Genomic DNA, 21,331 nt, shown 5'->3' with positions numbered 1-21,331 from the left:
TTCGCGTCAGGAGAAGAAAGCAAGTAGAAGCATTGCTGTAGCAAGCTTAACATAATTATTCAAATATTTTTTTTCCTAGCAACAAGAGATGTGTTATCTAAGCAAATGCTTATTTAACTTTTAGAAATATCCACAAAGTACATTTTTTAATTCTGCAGTTTACAAACAGATTACTAGGAAACAGAAGCATTGTTCAATATAACTGGGAACAGATGACGGTCTGTAGATAAATGATAATTAGCCAGGAAACAGCTGTGCTCAATGCTCAATTTCTTTCATTGTAGCTGAGTTATAAAACTGAAGGCGATAGTAGCATCTGTGTTGCCCATAGCAACCAAACGTCATTTGTTTTTGGCTGTGCAGGTAAGAAAATGTAATTTGCAATCTGACTTAAAGCTAAGGAGGTCCCAGTACTCCAAATTATTAAGAACTGCAATGCCTCCCGAAGTAGAGAACTAGCACTGAGGCTTATTTGCATAGCCAATTCTCTCTCAGGAACGTCCTGTAATTTGGGCTGCTTGTTCTCATACTTGGACCTCAACTCATTAAACTATAGCAATAACTATAGGCCATATTGCTTAATATTGGTGGGATAAAACTTGCAGTTTTTTCAAAGATGTTTATGTCATAACAGGGACAAATAATCCATCTGCAGTAAATGATAGTAGTGTGCAGATCTACACTTTATATCAGATAGGACAACAAAACGTGATGGAGCAGCTGCAGGCATGACAGCAACTGACTCTTCCATGTGGGATGTCGTATGCAACTTTCGGCATGAGCTCACATCCAAAAGAGTATTTATAGGAAGGGCAAGGATAAGAATTCATATGAGGTAATACACGACCTCTGCCTACAGTCAGAAGTGACACGTCAAGAAACGTCATTTTTTGCGATCACTGGATCTCTCAATTTAGTTCTCTGCAGGTGAGAACTAAATAGTAATTAGATCTGAAACAGGCACAAGTAGGCAGAGAAAAAAAACAGTGCAAGTAAATATTAAATAACCAACTAAAAAAAAAATTTTCAAATAATACAGAGAAAAATTAAATTGTTGAATAGTCCCACTCCAAAAAATAAATAGAATATGGTGAATAGAATAAAATAAATCCTTGTTCCAAGACCCTTGACCAGTATTCACACTGTTTGTGCTATAATCACATACCGCACTCACCAGATATTGGTGAAAAAAATGCCTTGAATTTGGGCTCAGGAATCCTAGATCCCTTTGAATCAGCCTCCAATAACCAGGTAGAGATAGAAATTCCCCAATGTAGGTAAGACAAATGCCTCAGAACTCCAAACTGTAGTTTAAATCAGCCTCCAACTTTCAGGACCACCAGAGATCACTCACCATAGGAAGATGATTTGTACAGAGAAAAAATATATATAGTGTAATACTGTAAGACTCAAACAGGATGAATGCAAATACCAAACTACTCACATCTTAAAAGAATATAATCAGCATGTATTATTTATCTGGAGCCAAAGCGCCATATCACCAGGGTAAAGATCTCATAGTCAGTGATCATGACAGCATGCTTGAATTCACCCTCTAGCAAGATGGCCACCTGAGAGAGCCGCACACTGGCGTGCGCTCCACTCACTGAAAGTGACGTGGTACATCGGACGGTGAAGCTGGAAATGCGTGAACGCGTTTCGCCCCTCCTCCAGGGTGTTTTCACAGACACAAGCAGAGCAATGAAGGGAAGAAATGTGTTTCATCACATTAGCACTCCCACATCTGTGATACAACGTGGAGGAAAATGGTGAGGCATGGACTGAACGCTGTGTAATCCAGAACAAGAAGCTGCCTGTCCCTTCAGCAACTAGGGACAAACTAGGTAAATGAATACATAGTTTATACAAGAAAACTTATTCCTGCGCCAAAACTTTCCAAATAACACTCTAAAAATGCTGCTGTGCCAATCGTGAAAACACAAACAATATAAATATAAATAAACAGCGCAAATTTAGATAATTAATCAATATAATAAATCATATAAAATAGGTGCATAAATTATTCGTGTTTGCCTTTAATCTTAAACAAAAACACCCAAAAGTCCATGTGCTGAAAACATAATTAAATTGTAGAAATAAAAGTGCCAACTTCTTTTCTTCAGAAAATACTTTCACCTTCCACCAGTGCACAAACCAACATCGAATACACTCACCAGAACTTGGTGAGTAAAGGACCTTTAAGGAATTTTTAGGGATCCTAAACCCTCTTTGTTGCCACGCTAGGGAAAATCTTCACCCTCCGAATAGACTCCACCATCCAACCAAAAGAAAAAAACTCACATAGCATAATATTGTCACACAATAGTAACTTTTTCCAAATGGAGATTAAGGCCACTCACATGTTAAACACTTGCTAAAGGCATGTTTATTATGTATAAAAGGCTTCAGTTCCAGCAGATATACAAACTTTTCCTTCCAGGACTCTCACATCCACAGTGGAACAAAGACAGGACTCCTCTTAGACCAAACAGTGAACCAAGATGGCCGCTGGAACGCACCGCTCAGCGTGCGCTCCACTCACCGGAAATGACGTCAGGCGCATGAAGTGTGGACCGGAAATGCGTCAACGCGTTTCGCCCCTCCCATAGGGCGTTATCAAGACCACACTTCATGCGCCTGACGTCATTTCCGGTGAGTGGAGCGCACGCTGAGCGGTGCGTTCCAGCGGCCATCTTGGTTCACTGTTTGGTCTAAGAGGAGTCCTGTCTTTGTTCCACTGTGGATGTGAGAGTCCTGGAAGGAAAAGTTTGTATATCTGCTGGAACTGAAGCCTTTTATACATAATAAACATGCCTTTAGCAAGTGTTTAACATGTGAGTGGCCTTAATCTTCGGAGGGTGAAGATTTTCCCTAGCGTGGCACCAAAGAGGGTTTAGGATCCCTAAAAATTCCTTAAAGGTCCTTTACTCACCAAGTTCTGGTGAGTGTATTCGATGTTGGTTTGTGCACTGGTGGAAGGTGAAAGTATTTTCTGAAGAAAAGAAGTTGGCACTTTTATTTCTACAATTTAATTATGTTTTCAGCACATGGACTTTTGGGTGTTTTTGTTTAAGATTAAAGGCAAACACAAATAATTTATGCACCTATTTTATATGATTTATTATATTGATTAATTATCTAAATTTGCGCTGTTTATTTATATTTATAAATGAATACATAGACACAGGGGAATCGATCAGCCGTGACACTATAAACTGCAGTCACAAAATATGAGCCCATTACTACAAGACAAGGCGAACAAACAAAAAATAGCTTTTTATTGTCTTTCCCTGTTGCAAAATCTCCCTAATTTCCTGTCTGGTAAAATGCCCCCAGAGCATAAAGTGAGAGAAAATCTTTAACGGGTCCCTGAACAGCAGTAAAAGTCTTTTTAAACTTAAAAAAACATTTGGGCTACAGATGCATGTTAGGATATTAGAAGGTCAATTCAATAAGTAGTAATGAGTGATTGTATTGTGTTCATTAATTTATCTGAATTAATTTCCTCAATAACTATTCATTTCATAAACATAAATATGGCATCACTGTGCAACTGATGTTTTTTTGCATGAACTGGTTAGTTATCGATTGCAAACATTTTCATGGAATTGTAGCTCTTCTGGAAATGTAATTTTATCTGCACCTCAGATGTCTTGTATTTTCTGTTCTCCTCAAAAGGCAACTCACAGAAACTCGCAATTCAGAGAAGTCAAAAGCTAGTGCTACAGTTTATTTAATGAGGCGAAAGCTGTGCCATACATTTTGAGAATTTACTTTTACACACAAAAGGCAGAAAAAAAAAAATCAACTGGGAACCAAAAACTGTAAAATATGCTAAACACATAAGGCACATTTTACAAAGCTAGTATGTCAGGATAGGTATTCGTGATTAAAAAAAATAAATTTATTTTCATTTTAATCCAATGAAATTTGACATACCTGAAAAAAGAGTGTCTTAGGCTTGTGTTAAAGCTTTGTGAATTGAGCCTAAACTGTAGGCTTAATTCACAAAGCTAACAGACCAAGATAAGTGTCTTTATTTTCAAATTGAGTCCAAAGAAATAGGAAAATTACAGGTCACCTGCTTGAAAAGAGTGCCTTGGGCTGGTGTAAAGCGTTTGTAAATTGTGCTGTGTGTGCATTATGCTTACTTGAGGTTTCTGTACAAGGTAGTATCTAGAATTAATCATTCACCTGATTTATAAAAAAAAAAAATATTATTCCTGTCATTCATGCTTTCAGGATGATTTACCAATATCTGGATTTCTTCTTTCTATTGTAAAATGCTGGCCTCCCCTATTTATAAAGAGGGAAAAGTTACAAGATTCATCCACAACCATTTTCCACAGCAAATCGACACAAGTAGAAGTGTCGGTGACATCCAAGGTATTTATTAAATACAGGATTACGCTCCCAGGGCTGCCCTGAATCTCCATGTGCAGGAGCCCTAGCAGCAGAGTAGGACCAGAGTGAAGGATACAGAGGTCCATTCAAATGGGAAACAGCCAGAGTAGGACTATAAAAGAGCACCAGCAGGACTTTGAACAAGTACACATGCCCCTGAAACTATTCCAAGTGCTGTTAAAATACAATTAATTGCAAGATTCAGTTCAAATAAAGGTGATCCTGGTCTCCTCTCTCCAGGCTCTATTATAGTATGTATTGTGTCATCATCCACAACAAATGCTTTAAGATCTTTGTAGATATTTTGAATTTATATATTTTTTTTTTTTTTAAAGAGAAGTTTAGGAATCATTTTTTTAAACTATACTTATCTAGATGGATGCAGCATTGATCCGATGCTGCATCTGTCCCATGCCGGTTCTAAGTGTGAGAACGGAGCAATCAGACACTGCTGATAGCTCAGTTCTCTCCCTTCTTTCTGAGCAGACAGCTGGGACTGTCAGTCTCTGGCTCTTTGCCCTGCTGCCCAGAACTCTCTGGAGTGCTGGGCTGTAGAGGGGGTGAGAGGGGCTGGCTCAGGCTTTTAGCGGATCACTGAGAGGCTGAGCCAGCTGCCATTCTAGGGATCTGGGTGGATACAGACTTTAAAGTCAGGATCTTTGCCCAGCCTGGACCGGCTGAGTGACGTCAGCCAACAGCAGACTTCTGCCCGCTGTCAGCTGAAAACGGGTCACAGGAGTTCAGAGCAAAGTGCACTCCTGTGAGTCACAGGAGAAGTATAGCCAAATGAGCTTTGGCTGTACTTCTCCTTTATGAACATGAAACATTTCTGTACATCATCTAAAAAATATATAAATCGTACTATGGTTTATACAGATACATCATGACTATGTTTTATACATTTCCAACCAATTTCTATTGATAATTCTGTAAAGTCTATGCCAACGGAAAAAAAACCCAAAAAAACAGAAGAACAACTTATTCAGTTAAAACTTGCTGCTTTCCCTAGTCTTCCAGACTGGTGAAGGTGAGCTTCTAAAGTGTCACAAAACCCACATGAAAGAAAAAAAAAAACAAAAAAAACATCTGTCAGTAAATGCTAGGGATGCACCAATGCCACTTTCTGAGCAAAGAGCACCAATACTTTTTTTTTTTTTTGTAAGTACTCGCCGATACCAATTAATGATACCTTTTGTTGGGAATTAGGGAGATCAAGATGAAGAGGAGGAGGAGCAGGGGGGTGGGCCTTCATCATCTATCAGTGTGCTGTGTAATATTAACACCTGGCTGAGACCAAGTGATGAAGAAACGCAGCACTCCCAACACTCACCACTGCTGGTCCCACAGCTAAGAAGATAGTGCTGTCATCCCATATTCCCCTCCTCCAATCCCATCTCCTCCATCCCACATCCCCCTCCTCCAATCCCATCTCCTCCATCCCACATCCCCCTCCTCCTGCAGTTCATACAACATATTTGAGTGCAGGAGTAACATAAAATACAGTGTATTGAGTGCAGGAAGAGAATGGGGTGTGGGTGTAGGGGGAGAGAGATGGAGAGAGCCAGAGAGAGAAAAAAAAAAAAGGGGGTGAGAGAGAGCAAAAAGATAGTGAAAGAGAGAGAAAGAGGGAACAAAGACAGATAAAGAGTCGAGAGAGTGAGAGTCGAGAGAGAGAGAGGAAAGAAAGGATATACTCTCTATGGTATGGGCAGCACAGGGTTAACAAATGTGGTCCTGAATATATTACAGCTTCAGTGAACAAAAGATAAAGCACACCAACCTTGCGCATTACCTCAAGTTAATTGATTTATTGATTTAGGAGATATACTCACAAACATAGTAGTACAACAAGCATGTAAAGTCCAAAATCGAACCACACAATAAGGAGACATGTGCGCATCCCATCGGAAGGGGAGATCCTCAGAGTGACTCTGACACGTTTCGAAGGGGGATCCCTTCTTCATCAGAGCTCTGCTCGTGCAAATGCCTATTATCGGCACCGATATTGGTACCAGTGCAACCCTAATAAATGTTGTATTAAATGCTGTTCATACTCACTCATTCACTATGAAATTCCTTTTCTGTATTCTGCAGAAAACTTGGTTGGTCCTGCTTTTCTTTATCGACCCCCTCCTGTCCATGTCCCCAATACAGCTGGGAATTTTGCAGAGCTGTGTTGACAGCTACCGCACATGCTCAGTTTTCAGTGAGTTTCTATGCTGAGCATATCCTCCCTCTCACATCTGAGCAGCCCATATGATTACAGAGTCACACTTGTGGGCATTAACACAGTGGTAAATGACAGCACACTCCCTCCCTCCCACTCCATGCCCACTAACCAGCAAAACACAATGAGAGTGGAATATTACATCCTGATTGATGGAGGCTTCATCTCCCTATTATTCTAAAACATGGGCTGGAGGGGTGTGACACAGTTTGCGACTGGCAGAAATCTACCAACACAATGTTATTACTAAAAATAATAAAGATTTGATTTCAAATATATATTTGTATGATGATTTAAAACAGTTTATTGATATTATTTATTTTTACTCTGTATCCCAAAAAGGTACTTGGCTTTTTTTTTATTAAAATAATTACAGTGCCGCCATCCACATACTGTACAGAAAGAGAAGAAATAATGTATTATATGAATTAAACAGTGTGTGTTTAGTATCACTTTAATTAAATCTGTGTATATTGGCTAGGTCTACTGACATTTGACACTTTGAAATTATGCTATTGGCTTTCAAATTAACTTGTAGAATGCATTGTCATTAAAAATACTCAACTTAATCCACGTAGCTGCCAAATTTTCATTAAATGCCCTATAGGGTGCTGTCATTCATAGCTATATCTGAGCATGGATGTTCATCAGCAGGAGATGATGTGTTAATTCACTTTACCCATAGCATTGTCATTTCAATCAGAGGTCATCCAGCACGGAAAACTTGTTCAAAGCAAGATTCAAGAACTATAGTATATTTGAATAAAAAATGCTGGTCTCAATCGAAAAATTGTGTGTGTCTTTAGTGACATTGTCCAAATAATGTCTTCAGAAAAAGCTCAGGTGACTTGAAAGAAGGAAGGTCACATTAAGGATTAATGATCCCCTGGATGTTAGAATGTCTGTTCTATTTGGTAGTGCTAAACTCTGGAGTAATTGCAAACCCATGTGGATTCCTCGACTATGCGGGTATCTTTAATTCTCTTTGAATGAATATCCAAAGTCCTATCTCAGTCCTAACCGTGCGTACATTTTAAAACAATCCAACAAAGCTTTTTTTTTAATCAAAGAGAAAAATGCATGTGTGCTTTCTAGTGGAACACTTGTGAAGTTAACCACATAGTGACTGATTGTCATGCAAATTAGATGTTCATATACCTTATAATCAGCCTAGCACACTATGTGTTTTACATATCTATATAACCTGTAATGTACTGTCTTTTTCAGCTCAGCAATTGGCAGGTATGGAGAGTTGTGTTAAAGAATAAGTGCACTTCATGCCTCCCAAAACACTTTTATGCAAAAAGCCAAGTAAAATACCATAGCATGTTAATGCTCTCCTGTAGCCTGTGCAGTGCTTACTAGTCAACCACTTGAGCGCCGGAAGGTTTTACCCCTTTCATGACTAGGGCATTTTTCTTGCTATTCAGCACTGTGCTACTTTAACTGCCAATTGCTCAATTGCAATACTGTAAACAAATTAAATTTATATAATTTGTTCACACAAATAGAGCTTTCTTTTGGTGGTATTTAATCACCACTGGGCTATTTTTCTTTACATATGAAAAAAATACTGAAAGTTTAAGGGGAAAAAAATTTTTTTTTCTTAGTTTCAGTTATAAAAGTTTGCAAACAAATCATCTTTCTTCATACATTTAGGCCAAAATGTAGTCTGCTACATTTCTTTGGTACAAATACCCTAAATCAGTGTATAACATTTAGTCTGTGTGAATGTTGGCGTTTACAAACTATGCACATACATACACATATACACACTGTGTGCACAATTATTAGGCAAGTGAGTATTTTGACCAAATCATCATATTTATGAATATTGTCCAACTCTAAGCTGTATAAACTTGAATGCTTATTGGATTAAGCATATGAGGTGATGCGTTTCTGTGTAATAAGGGAGGGTGTGGCCTAAGTAGTGTAACACCCTATATCAACATCTGCAGAATTATTAGGTAGCTTCTTTTCCTCAGGCAAAATGGGCCAAAAAAGAGATTTACCTGACTCTGAAAAGTCAAAAAATTTAAAAAGTATTTCAGAGGAATGCAGCACTGTTGAAATTGTCAAGATACTGGAGTGTGATTACAAAACCATCAAACGTATATAAAATATATACATACACAAATTATCTCCAAGAAGTGAGTACACCCCTCACATTTTTGTAAATATTTTGTTATATCTTTTCATGTGACAACACTGAAGAAATGACACTTTGCTACAATGTAAAGTAGTGAGTGTACAGTTTGTATAACAGTGTAAATTTGCTGTCCCCTCAAAATAACTCAACACACAGCCATTCATGTCTAAACCGCTGGCAACAAAAGTGAGTACACCCCTAAGTGAAAATGTCCAAATTGGGCCCAATTAGCCACTTTCCCTCCCTGGTGTCATGTGACTTGTTAGTGTTACAAGGTGCTGTGACTGGCCCAGGTACCATGTGATAGCTGTGGAAGCCATTTATGACAGTTTTGCTTACATGTTATCATGTGATTGCTATGATACCCCAGCCACTAACAGTGGACGGTTACCGAGCACTGTGGTCCGTTGTGTCAATGGGACACAGCGTTCACAGGATCACGCTGCTGTGTGCCCCAGGGAATTTTGAAGGGTGCACCAGCTATATACCCTTGCAAGCAGACTTTGCAATAAATAGGGATATTTGGTTCACACGTATTACAATATATGTTTAAGCAGGCCAACTGCATTCTTTAGAATTTATAGTGTTAATATGTGGTTACACCCCTTTAGCACCTGATGGATAAATGCATGTACTAGCTATCGGGATTTGATCACAGGTATATCTTGTGTGTGCCACAGTGCGCATGTGCATTCTGCTTGCGGTCGGCAAATTAAAAATGTCACATACACGCAAAATGGGCTAGTACTATAGGCAAGTTTAACACAGTGGATTACACAATTTGTAGCAGGCTTCCTCAAAGGAGAGAATGAAAAGTCCACCAAAACTCTTCAATTTAATTCGGCCATACACCGATCAACTTCTGTACAACCAGCCTGTCAGATCAATGCCATTCGATCAGCGCCACATGCTATAGCGAGCAGCACTGATCGGTGTATTCTGATGGCAGATGATACAAAAGCTCAGCAGGAATGATTCCCCCATCTCGAATGTGAATTGGGTTAGTTTTTGTTTTGTTTTTTCATTCAACCTGCTGGTTGAATGAAAAAATACTAAATCATCTATGTGTTGCTTTAGCGATGGTATGTACTTCTTATGCCTGTGTAGGAGTAGAAAAGCTAGCAATCACTGTGCTGGTTCCATGCAGGATAAGCAGTTGTAGTACACGATCTGATGCAGCCCTATAAGAGGCTTTTGTTTAAAAAACACTGGAAATAGCATATTTTCCACAAAAGATCAGTACTGCAGACCGCTATTTATCTGTTTGAACAAGACTGTTGACAACATTAAAGTGAACCTATTTAATTTATGTTATTAAAGTACTGGGTGAATGGCAGGCAACATAAATCACCTCACACCATGAGATGCCTTTAAAGTGTTACTAAACCCAGGACCCTGCACTTGCCATACCTGGTCTCCCACAGTACACAGAATTTGGAAATGCAATTATTTTAGTAAATATAAACTGCTAAATACCTTTTCTCATCAGCAGTTATAGCAGTCTTGTGACTTCTATCAGTGTTCAGCCGAGTACATGTTAAAGCTTGTAGGAGGAGTTTTCTTTCTGCTCTAGGAAGATGCAAAACCTCTGACTTCTGTCTGGACAGCGCTGATTGGCCCTGTCCTTATCACATGCACTCTCTCAAGAAAAAAAAAACCTCTCTAGCAATACGCACTAAAGTGAGCATGTGCATGTGGCTACGGGTTCAGTCTGTCTTATCAGGTGGACATTTGAACAATAGGAGGGCCAGAGAAGACAGAATCAAACAGGCTTTTTACACTATGCAGAGGATTAACCCCTTAGGTTCCACATGGAGTATGACAAGCATGCTTTACTGCATATACAGACTGATTTTACGGTTGTGGGTTTAGTAACACTAAGTACTTTTCAAATGGTTTCCAGGAAACCCCCATGTAGGACACACTGAGCAATGAAGAGGGGGAGAGATTAGTTGAAATCCAAGTTAAGGCCAACATTTTGGACACTGTGCCCACAATTGGCAGTCCACAAATTCTTTTTAGCACTTTTGGGTGGCTGATATTTAACCTTATTATTTTATTTACAGATATACATTAAGGAAGCTCATTCTAACATTTGAATACAAGTCCATCTAAATGCTTGGCAACCACCTAAAATTGCTTTTATGTTTTGCCTACACAACCTCTTTAAAAATGTATAAATGCAGTACACCATGAAACAAGGTGTTAATTATTTTGGGACCATTTGTTTCTCTACTTGCCATCAACAACAGTGGATTAATTCAGACAACAAAGATTCCCTCTGAGTACTCTATTTTCAATTACAAAGAAAGTAGCACGTTTTCATTAATACTGTTTCAATTTAAAGTTTTCTATACAAGAAGTTCTAATATTTTTATGGCTCATAAATATTTTCATATACAATCTTTAGGATTGATGAAGCATATCACTGCTGAATCCTTTCAGTTTGCTGATAAAAAAAAGGTACAGCTTTGTATTGTTTTTACCCATTCTCTGCTAACACTTGTAAAAATAGGAAGTAATGCTACAAACCCTTTATGTTTTTTTCAAATGATTCAGTAATTTTGTGGTTGTAAAATGGTTTACATGTGATCTCCACTAACATCCAGTGCAAACAGATAGCCAATTAAAAGGGACATTGCTATTAGAAAAAAAAAATAAAGAACAAAACAAAAACTACAAGAACAATGCAAACGAAGAATAGTAATAACAGAAGTAAATCTGGCCTTATTCTAGTAGAATCTAGCTTGAAAATGTACTTTGAATTTTCTAATAGTTAGTGGGGACTTGTGATAGAAGAGAAGACGTACACATTTCTGGGGGAACACATATGTCTTATGGGTGTTTAAAATGGTTATGTTGTACTATGCTGGCCAAAAAAAAAATCTCATAAATGAGCATATGACATCAAATGGATTTCTCTACAGAAGGCAGAGATGAACAGAGTTTTTTACCTCAATGGGTCATTTTTGCAGGACTTTGATGTGGAAGTCTGCCCTCTCCCCCAACCCTATTAAACCGAAACCAAGTAGGGAACAAACTGCCTGAAGGTAGGAGAACTTGTAAGTCTTAACTACCAAAAACTCCATTATCTGTCCCCTAGCATATGCAAAATGTAATGCACGCTCTTGGCTGACTGCCACCAGCTGTAAGATGGAGCTGGGGGCTGGAACAATAAAAACGCAGCAGGAGCCAGTGCATATCAGATCTAAAATTTCCTCGGTATATATTCCCTTCTAGATTTTATTGGCACGTCAAGATAAATACAACAGGCATATACACTCACCAGCCACTTTATTGGATACTCCTGTTCAATTGCTTGGTAACACAAATTGCTAAATCAACCAATCACATGACAGCAACTCAATGCATTTAGTAATCTAGATGAGGTAAAGATGACTTGGTGAAGATGACTTGCTGAAGTTAAAACCGAGCATCAGAATGAAGAAGAAAGGGGATTTAATTGACTTTGAACGTGGCATGGTTGTTGGTGCCAGACGGGCTGGTCTGAGTATTTCAAAAACTGCGGATCTGCTGGGATTTTCACGCACAACCATCTCTAGGGTTTGTAAAGAATAGTCCAAAAAAAGAGAAAATATCCAGTGAGCGACAGCTGTGTGGACAAAAATGCCTTGTTGATGTCTGAGGTCAGAGGAATATGGGCAGACTGATTCGAGAAGAAAGACAACAGTAACTTATGCCAATATGGGTCAAAACCTCTGAGGAATGTTTCCAACACCTTGTTGAATCTATGCCATGAAGAATTAAGGCAGTACTGAAGGCAAAAGGGAGTACAACCCAGTACTATCTAGGTGTATCTAATAAAGTGGCCAGTGAGTGTATGCAAACCTGCAGCATATTCTCACCACCTTATGCATGTAATGTAGAGGCTACCAATGAAGAGATAATACAGGGAAACCTTTCATAAATTAATATTTCATATTTCTGATCTGTTCTAGTCTGCTGCCAGATTAGAACACAAATTTCACATTTTAAAGCAATTAACAATATATGGGTTGTTGTTCAATGAAGGATTTAATGCATCAACATGAGCATCCCAACACCATAACACTCACCTCATGCCTTCTGTTGAGCTGTTCTGATGATTTCGGTACAGCTGAGGAACACCAAGCATAGCCTCTGTGAATACTGCTAGAAAGCCCAGGGTCTCTACATAGAGCACAGAGTCTAGGGACAGATAGGTGATGTATCCAACAACAGCAGTGAACGCCAGCACACACTGCAAGTAGTCTGTAAATCTGCTCCAGTGCCAGAAGAAGTTCATATCAAAATCTGCAACAACAGAAGTCGAGAGTTGTCTAAAACCAATCACAGAAAAGATGTTTTGTACAGTATTAAAACAATGGTAGATTAGATACCTTTTTAGTATATATTTTATTTATTACGTTCAGGGTTAAACTACAAAAATGTTTGGATTTTTTTTTCTAATTTACGTAAGTAAATCTCAAATGTGCACCTATGATTTGAGGAAGTAACTCATTGAGAGGGAGAGAGGTGGGGGGAGAGAGGTGGGGAGAGAGAGGGGGAGAGAGAGGGGGGGGGGGAGAGAGAGGGGGAGGGAGAGAGAGGGGGGAGAGAGAGGGGGGGAGAGCGCTCGAAAGAGAGAGAGAGAGAGAGAGAGAGAGAGAGAGCGCTCGAAAGAGAGAGAGAGAGAGCGCTCGAAAGAGAGAGAGAGAGAGCGCTCGAAAGAGAGAGAGAGAGAGCGCTCGAAAGAGAGAGAGAGCGCTCGAAAGAGAGAGAGAGCGAGAGCGCGCGCTCGAAAGAGAGAGCGAGAGCGAGAGCGCTCGAAAGAGAGAGAGAGAGAGAGAGCGCTCGAAAGAGAGAGAGCGCTCGAAAGAGAGAGAGAGAGAGAGAGAGAGAGAGAGAGAGAGAGAGAGAGCGCTCGAAAGAGAGAGAGAGCGCGCTCGAAAGAGAGAGAGAGAGAGCGCTCGAAAGAGAGAGAGAGAGAGCGCTCGAAAGAGAGAGAGAGCAAGAGCGCGCGCTCGAAAGAGAGAGCGAGAGCGAGAGCGCTCGAAAGAGAGAGAGAGAGAGAGCGCTCGAAAGAGAGAGAGCGCTCGAAAGAGAGAGAGAGAGAGAGAGAGAGAGAGAGAGAGCGCGCTCGAAAGAGAGAGAGAGCGCGCTCGAAAGAGAGAGAGAGCGCTCGAAAGAGAGAGAGAGCGCTCGAAAGAGAGAGAGAGAGCGCTCGAAAGAGAGAGAGAGAGCGCTCGAAAGAGAGAGAGAGAGCGCTCGAAAGAGAGAGAGAGAGAGAGCGCTCGAAAGAGAGAGAGAGAGAGCGCTCGAAAGAGAGAGAGAGAGAGCGCTCGAAAGAGAGAGAGAGAGAGCGCTCGAAAGAGAGAGAGAGCGCTCGAAAGAGAGAGAGAGAGCGCTCGAAAGAGAGAGCGCTCAAAAGAGAGAGAGAGCGCGCTCAAAAGAGAGAGAGAGAGCGCTCAAAAGAGAGAGAGGGAGAGAGAGAGAGCTCGAGAGAGAGAGAGAGAGAGAGAGAGAGAGAGAGAGAGCGCGCTCGAAAGAGAGAGAGCTCGAAAGAGAGAGAGCGAGAGATCGAAAGAGAGAGAGCGAGAGATCGAAAGAGAGAGAGCGAGAGATCGAAAGAGAGAGAGCGAGAGATCGAAAGAGAGAGAGCGAGAGATCGAAAGAGAGAGAGCGAGAGATCGAAAGAGAGAGAGCGAGAGATCGAAAGAGAGAGAGCGAGAGATCGAAAGAGAGAGAGCGAGAGATCGAAAGAGAGAGAGCGAGAGATCGAAAGAGAGAGAGCGAGAGATCGAAAGAGAGAGAGCGAGAGATCGAAAGAGAGAGAGCGAGAGATCGAAAGAGAGAGAGAGATCAAAAGAGAGAGAGAGAGATCGAGGGAGAGAGAGATCGAAAGGGAGAGAAAGAGATCGAAAGAGAGAGATCGAGAGAGAGAGAGAGACACACACTGATCTCACAGTTTCTGTTTTGTCCTCTCTTTAGAATCCTGTGTCATGGAGGGGTGGCCCTACAATTTGTGCAGACTGGGCAGCTGCACAAGGGCCCTCTGCGTTTTAAAGGCTCATTTACTGTATACTGTATGTGGCTTGGGCAGATGCTGCAGTCATGTAAACCTGGACATTGCTCATTTCCAGGGCAGATGAGAAGTAGGTGCCATGAGATATGCAGAATACCTGTTCCATATCCTCTTTGCATTATATGGACTACAGGCAGAGAGTTTGTTGTCTGACCCCAATGGCTTAATATGAACAATGAGTGCAATCAGGATATTACCAATATATTAATTAAAGTAAAACTTAACCCTAAACCTTTTTATTTAGAGAATTGATAAGGTTTGAACTGTTTTTTATTGCTGTCTGTGTCCTTATTTGGGAATGTCTGTCTGCAAAACAATCCAAAGTTCTATAGTTGTCAGCAGAAGAAGGAATAGAAGAGATATTTTCCATGATCCCAATTCCAATGACAACTGGTGGGATTTCTTCTCTCTTTGGGGAAACTTTTGTTCAGTTCATGTGGTATTTGCTAAAGTGTGAAGACATTCCCTCAGATACAAAAAAATAGGGAAAAATGTTTGGGTTGGAGCAAAAACAGATATATACATATATATGCAAAGATTTTGTTTTGCATATTTTCCAAGGAGGGGGTCATCTTAGTCCCATGTTCAAGATTTACACTCTGGTCATTTGTTGGCATCAGTATATGGTAGGGTTGGGCATGTATTTATCACTATATAATTTGTTAGATCATTTGTAACCGCTCGATTTGCACCAGACTCACTATGCTATGGTTTTCCATTTTGGTAAACAATGAGGTCTGTTATATCGTTTCATACCAGCCCTACTGTGACATTTTGGCTCGAAGCATTATAGAATACAAATGATGGTGGGAGATAAGAAGAAAGTCTGCCACTACATGAGGTCATAAACTTACCAGCTCCTAACCGATCAGATCTTAAAATGGTTGTAAAGGCTGAAGGTTTTTTACCTACATGCATTCTATGCATGAAGGTAAAATAACTTCTGTGTGCAGCTGTGCCCCCAGCCCCCTAAGTACTTACCTGAGCCCCAATGCTATTCAGCTATGTGAATGACAGCCTCAGCTGTCCCAGGTATCTGCCTCCTCACTGGCTGAGACAGCAAGCGGGAACCATTGGCTCCTGCTGCTGTCAGTCACAGCCAGTCAGCCAATGAGGAGGGGGGGGGGGGGCAAGCCACGGATCAGTGTGTGAATGGACACACGGAGCAGTGGGTGCACCCCATATCAAGCTGCTTGCTGTGGGGGCACCCGACAGACAGGATGAGCCAGGAGAGCCTGCGGGGGATTTGAGAAGAGGAGGATCCAGGCTGCTCTGTGCAAATCCGCTGCACACTGTAAGTATAGACATGTTTATTATTTTACAAAAAAAGAAAAATGAAACTTTAGAAATCACGTCAATTAAAATGTATTAGCTAGTTTAGTAGTGCTATGTGCCCCAAGTTATGCCTGCATTGCAAATATGCCAGTAAAGACTTGATATGTAAAGCCAAAATATTATTTTATACTGAGTAGGGTATAGTTAAGACCACCTATAACTTTTTTGTACTGTCCTATTAGAGAAATCTTCTTCAGGGAGAAAAAAAAAAAAAAAAAAATATATATATATATATATATCTTGGGATCAAGTAATTATGGCCAGGTGCCCAAAATATTATCAGGTAAAGGCAGATTAAAATGCAGATAAAATACATTTTAAATATTAAACCTTATACATAATTAGGTGATCCTTTCAATAGTCCCTTTAAAAAAAAGAAAAGATAGTGCCTAAAAGATCACCAAACTTCTCATGTCTGTATTCACTCAACACACAATCGATCTCCACTGTCAGAAATTATTTGTGGTATGGGTTATTTGATATCTGGATTCCATTTCAGAATGTAATATCCTGCAAAATGACAAAAGGACGAGGTCATCCTTCATAATTGCATGTTACACATTCAGTGTCTGATGAGTGATATTTATTTTGATCAAGAAAACCACCACAAATCCATTTGTAAAATGACACCATTTTTAATTAAACTAAAAACAGAAGCTGATCTCAAGTTGGCAAACACCACATGGCATTTCAACACATAATGTCATGTCAATTATTTGTATCCTCCAAGTCAGACGGTTTAGAAGAGAAAGCCACTGCAGTCATTCCATTGACCACACTTGAACCAACTTTCACAGTACTGCAAGTTCCAATGCTCGGCAAAGCAACAGGTGTACTTAAAGCGTATCTAAACTCCCTCCCTCCCCCCCCCCCCAAAAAAAAAAACTAACATTTTGCAGTTTACCAGTCCTTAGATGATGTGGCTGCATTTTTACCCGGTAGTCCTGCAAAGAACAAACTTCCTGTCCTAGAGTGGCTTCCCTCACTTACTATACCATATCTAAATCTACAAATAATTGGCAAGATCAACAGGTATTTTCTGTACTTGCCAAAAATGTCCTTAGATGTCCAAATCTAAGGACTGTTAAGCGGTATCAAATTATTTTTCATTCTTGAAGTTTAGAAAACCTAAAACAAAAAAAAAAAAGAAAAGTATCTAAAGCCAAAACTTTTTCAGTTTTGGTTAGAGATGGGAAGGGGATCTGTTGAGTTTTTTGCTGCCAGTTTCCATCATGCACTCTATTTGTCACTATGGTCACCAACACTAACAGCAAGGGAAAATCCACATTTCTCAGAACAGGAACGGAGGAGAAATTTTGCAATGGAAAGAGTATTTTCTTCACTTTGGTGAAATGACCTTTCATGTTGTGATGTGTATATAGGACAGGAAGTGACCTTTCATGTTGTGATGTGTATATAAGACAGGAAATGAAGGGCAAATTTCCAAATTCCTCAAAAAAAAAAAAAACAAAAACTGAGAAATACCAGGAAAAAAAAACCCTACAAAAAAAAAAAAGGAAATCAGGCTTTATTTAGATATAATTCTACTTCCCCTGCTTTCAACACTCATTTGCTCTTCCCTCCCTGGCTGCATCATTCTGCTGCCAGAGTAAAGTGAAATACAGATTTACTCCCAAAATTGAGATGCTTTCCCATGATGCTACATTTTGTGTGATTATTGCCAGGTCCCATTTTTGTCACATGGGGTTGTAGGAGCAGGCCTTCGTAATGTCTAAGCTGACCAATTTGCCACAAAGACTTTTTGTTTTACAGCAACAGGAGAGACAAAAAGTGACTGACCTAAAATAAATAGAGTGAATAAGCAATGTGGGCACAAGAGCACTTTAAAATTTGCCTAAATTTATTTACCTTTTTAAAAGATGTAAAACATTAATATCTGTCATTAATATTTGCAAAACTGACAGATGGTAGTGTCCTGTAGAAACATAGGAGCTGGTTGGAGTAACCACAAATTGTGCTGGAAGCAGACATCTGAAAGTGTGTCATATTTGAAAATCCATCAGGTGGCTTTGCACAGCAACAGACTGAAGAAATACAAATGGGCTCCAGGACAGGCGAGTATAAAGTAATTTCTTCCACAGGAGAATTGGTATTGCATGTTGCACCATTGTAACATCTTTGTAGCTGTATGCTTATAAACACAGTGACCTCACAAAAGTACAATATTGTTATGTTTATCATTGCGGGTCTGGTCATCAGACACTGCAAATAATACATCTTGGGAGTATGTAATTGCCCTAGACCAACCTTTTTCAACCGGGGCACCCAGGCACCCCAAGGTGCCTTGAGTTTTCTTCAGGGGTGCCTTGGCAAAATGCCTAAAAATTGCCCCAAAATTGTGTTCAAGCCAGAGGTGGATCAAGCCTGCCTTCTAGTTACACAAAGCCACAGGTTTCCATTGTGCATCATTACGACCTTCTGGCCGACAGCATCCCAACAACCAATTACATCATCATCAGTTGATAAAGAGGATGTTGGTCGTCTGCACAGCATCCTTGTTTGACTCTCCCCTGCCCCTCTCTGTCAGCACTGGGGTCACATTAGCTGAGTGATGGAGAAAGAGAAACACTGGCGTACTAGTCAAATAGATCTCCGATCTCTCTGAGGATTTCAGTGATCTATCGGCCTCCTGGACCCATGTCCCGCTTTCTTGCTGACTTCTCCACCTGGCTACCCTACTTTCTCTCCTCTGAGCTACCCACTATCATTCTCGGAGACTTCAACATCCCTATCAACGTCAATAACCCGGCTACATCCCAACTCTTCCACATAACCTCTTCTTTTGTACTAGCACAGTGTATACAGTCCTCCACTCACTCTGATGGGAATACTTTAGACCTGGTCTTCTCTCATCATTGTACTTCCTACAACCTCACAAAACACACCTTTCCTCTCTCTGATCACAACCTCATCACCTTCACAATCTCATTGTCCTCAAACACCTATCCCTCAAAACAGCAAACAATTACCAGCAGAAACCTCCGAAACTTGAACCCTGCTCCCTTCCACTCTGCAACTGACCAACTCTATGACAGTATCTATCACCTGTCCTGCCCTGACCTGGCCACTGCTGTCTGCAACAACTCGCTTTCATCCGCTTTAGACTTGCTTGCTCCCCCAACAACACAAAGCATCAGGCCATGACCATTACAACCTTGGCAGACTGACCACACCAGAAATCTCAAACGACATAGTCATGCGCTAGAGCGATTATGGCGTAAAACCAAATCCCACCACGCATTCACCTGATATAAATCTGCCTTCTTAACATACACTTCCTCCCTTCACGCTGCCTAACAAGCCTACTTTGCCACTCTCATTAATACCTTCTCCTCCAGTCCTCGTTGGCTCTTCTCCCTTTTAACTCTCTACTTTCTCCGCCTCCACCCAGTACCTCACTCACTGCCTACGAGATTGCAAACCACTTCAAAAATAAGATTGACGCAATTCATAGGGACATCGCCACTGCACAGACATCCACCCCACTTAGCATTCCTCATACTAAACCTCCCTCAACACTTTGCTCTTTTGACCTTGCTACTACCGAAGAGGTCACTAAGGTTTTCTCAGAAGCCCGCCTAACCACCTGCCCCCTGGACCCTGTCCCCTCACAACTCCTACGGTCACCCTCTTCTTCCATCTTATGCTCCCTCACTCACATCTTCGATCTTTCCCTCTCTACTGGTGCCTTCCCCTCCCCTCTAAAGCATGCGCACATCACTGCCATACTTAAAAAATACTAGACAATATGGTAGTGTGACAAGAGCACCCCTACCTGAAAATAGAAGGTTACTAAATGATCCACGCGGAGTAATATGAATTCAAAAAATTCCAACAATACTTTATTTGATCACTTAGATCATACGGAGGTTAAACATGAGCACGGTGAACATGTCAAACAATTAAAATCATGTTTAAAATGCACTAGGCGTCTTCATTGTAGGGTCATTTTGGCAAGTAGGGCACCATATAAGGTGATGTGGGGTAGTGGTGAGGTAATACTCCTAGATTTCCATGGATTTCCAGCCTATATTGGAGTAGGCCATGTATACAGCAGATATTTTCCAATATATGTCAGGAACCTCCTGGTAAGTGAAAGCTGGAACACAGACAAAACACAATATATGTATAAGAATATAGGAGTTAAATCACCTCCAGGCCTCACCACACCTCCCTCTCCACCAAAAAAATGGACACTTCAATTACCTTCTCAGTTGTAAGACTGTCATACCCGCTTCTCAAATATAGGGACCTCCTGGGTAACCACCCCAAGTGAAACAGTGTCCACAGTACCAGATGATTCTGGGGATATATGTGAAAATGAATATAGGTATATAGATCACAGGCATCAAGTGAACCCAGAAAACAAAAAACATAGTATGGGTATATTACCATCAATGAAGATCAAGAGGACATCCGTCGACTTGAAATAAGATCAGGTCCTTGATGCTTGTACAGAGGTGCATAAGGGGGTGGGAAGCCAGGTAGTCACAGTACATAAATACCAGACATGTATACTGTGTATACAGCAGGCCGTGAGAACCTGAGTCTATATACCCAATGGAGGGTTTCCAAAAATTACTCAGAGAGAATTGAAGCGGTTTCATTAGGATATGGCTATGTCACAGCATACAATGCCTAAATAGGGTAGCGTGTATATATATGAACTCCATATATGCTCTATGAATCTAGACAGCTATAAGCTTAAATAACTTGCCACCGGTGGAAGATATATTCCCCTAGGGGATTGCCGTTTGCAGACCGCTGTAATAGTAGCCTTATGGTAGTTGTTCAGAGGGCCTCATGTCTTCCTAGCAAGGAGCTGTGACACCGCCGTTCCTTCCCACCTCGTGGACGCCACACCCTATGAAGACGCCGAGCGTAGTGACGTCAATACGTTGACGCGTTTCGTCCGCCAATCACCGCAGACTTCGTCAGAACTGGGAGGGGACTTCAATCCTTTGCCTTATATGGTGCACTAATTGCATACCAAAGAGTCTCCAGCTCGGTAAAACAAGAGATGAGCTTATAAATAAATCAAAAACTAAGGTAGGGGCGAATTCGGTAAATCAACCGGTGAGATTCATAACTAAATTTGGACAACAATGGGGTGAGGTTAAGAAGGCCCTGG

General features: G+C 40.6%; 1 protein-coding gene across 2 annotated transcripts in view; it reads right to left on the bottom strand.

The window, feature by feature from the left end:
• The window catches only part of SLC66A2 (solute carrier family 66 member 2), a 150,501-nt gene that overhangs the window by 49,387 nt on the left and 79,783 nt on the right, over window positions 1-21,331 (bottom strand). For both annotated transcript variants that reach the window (XM_089682334.1, XM_089682336.1), the window contains one exon: window positions 12,857-13,073. In XM_089682334.1, coding sequence (XP_089538460.1) covers window positions 12,857-13,073 — 217 coding nt within the window. The remainder of the gene's footprint in view (window positions 1-12,856; window positions 13,074-21,331) is intronic.

Source organism: Staurois parvus, unplaced genomic scaffold (genome assembly GCF_062004578.1).
Source record: "Staurois parvus isolate SC_StPar_1 unplaced genomic scaffold, SC_StPar_1.0 ptg000287l, whole genome shotgun sequence".
Classification (NCBI taxonomy): domain Eukaryota; kingdom Metazoa; phylum Chordata; class Amphibia; order Anura; family Ranidae; genus Staurois; species Staurois parvus.
The sequence above is the reverse complement of the archived record's forward strand: the minus strand, read 5'-3'. Positions and strand labels throughout refer to the sequence as shown.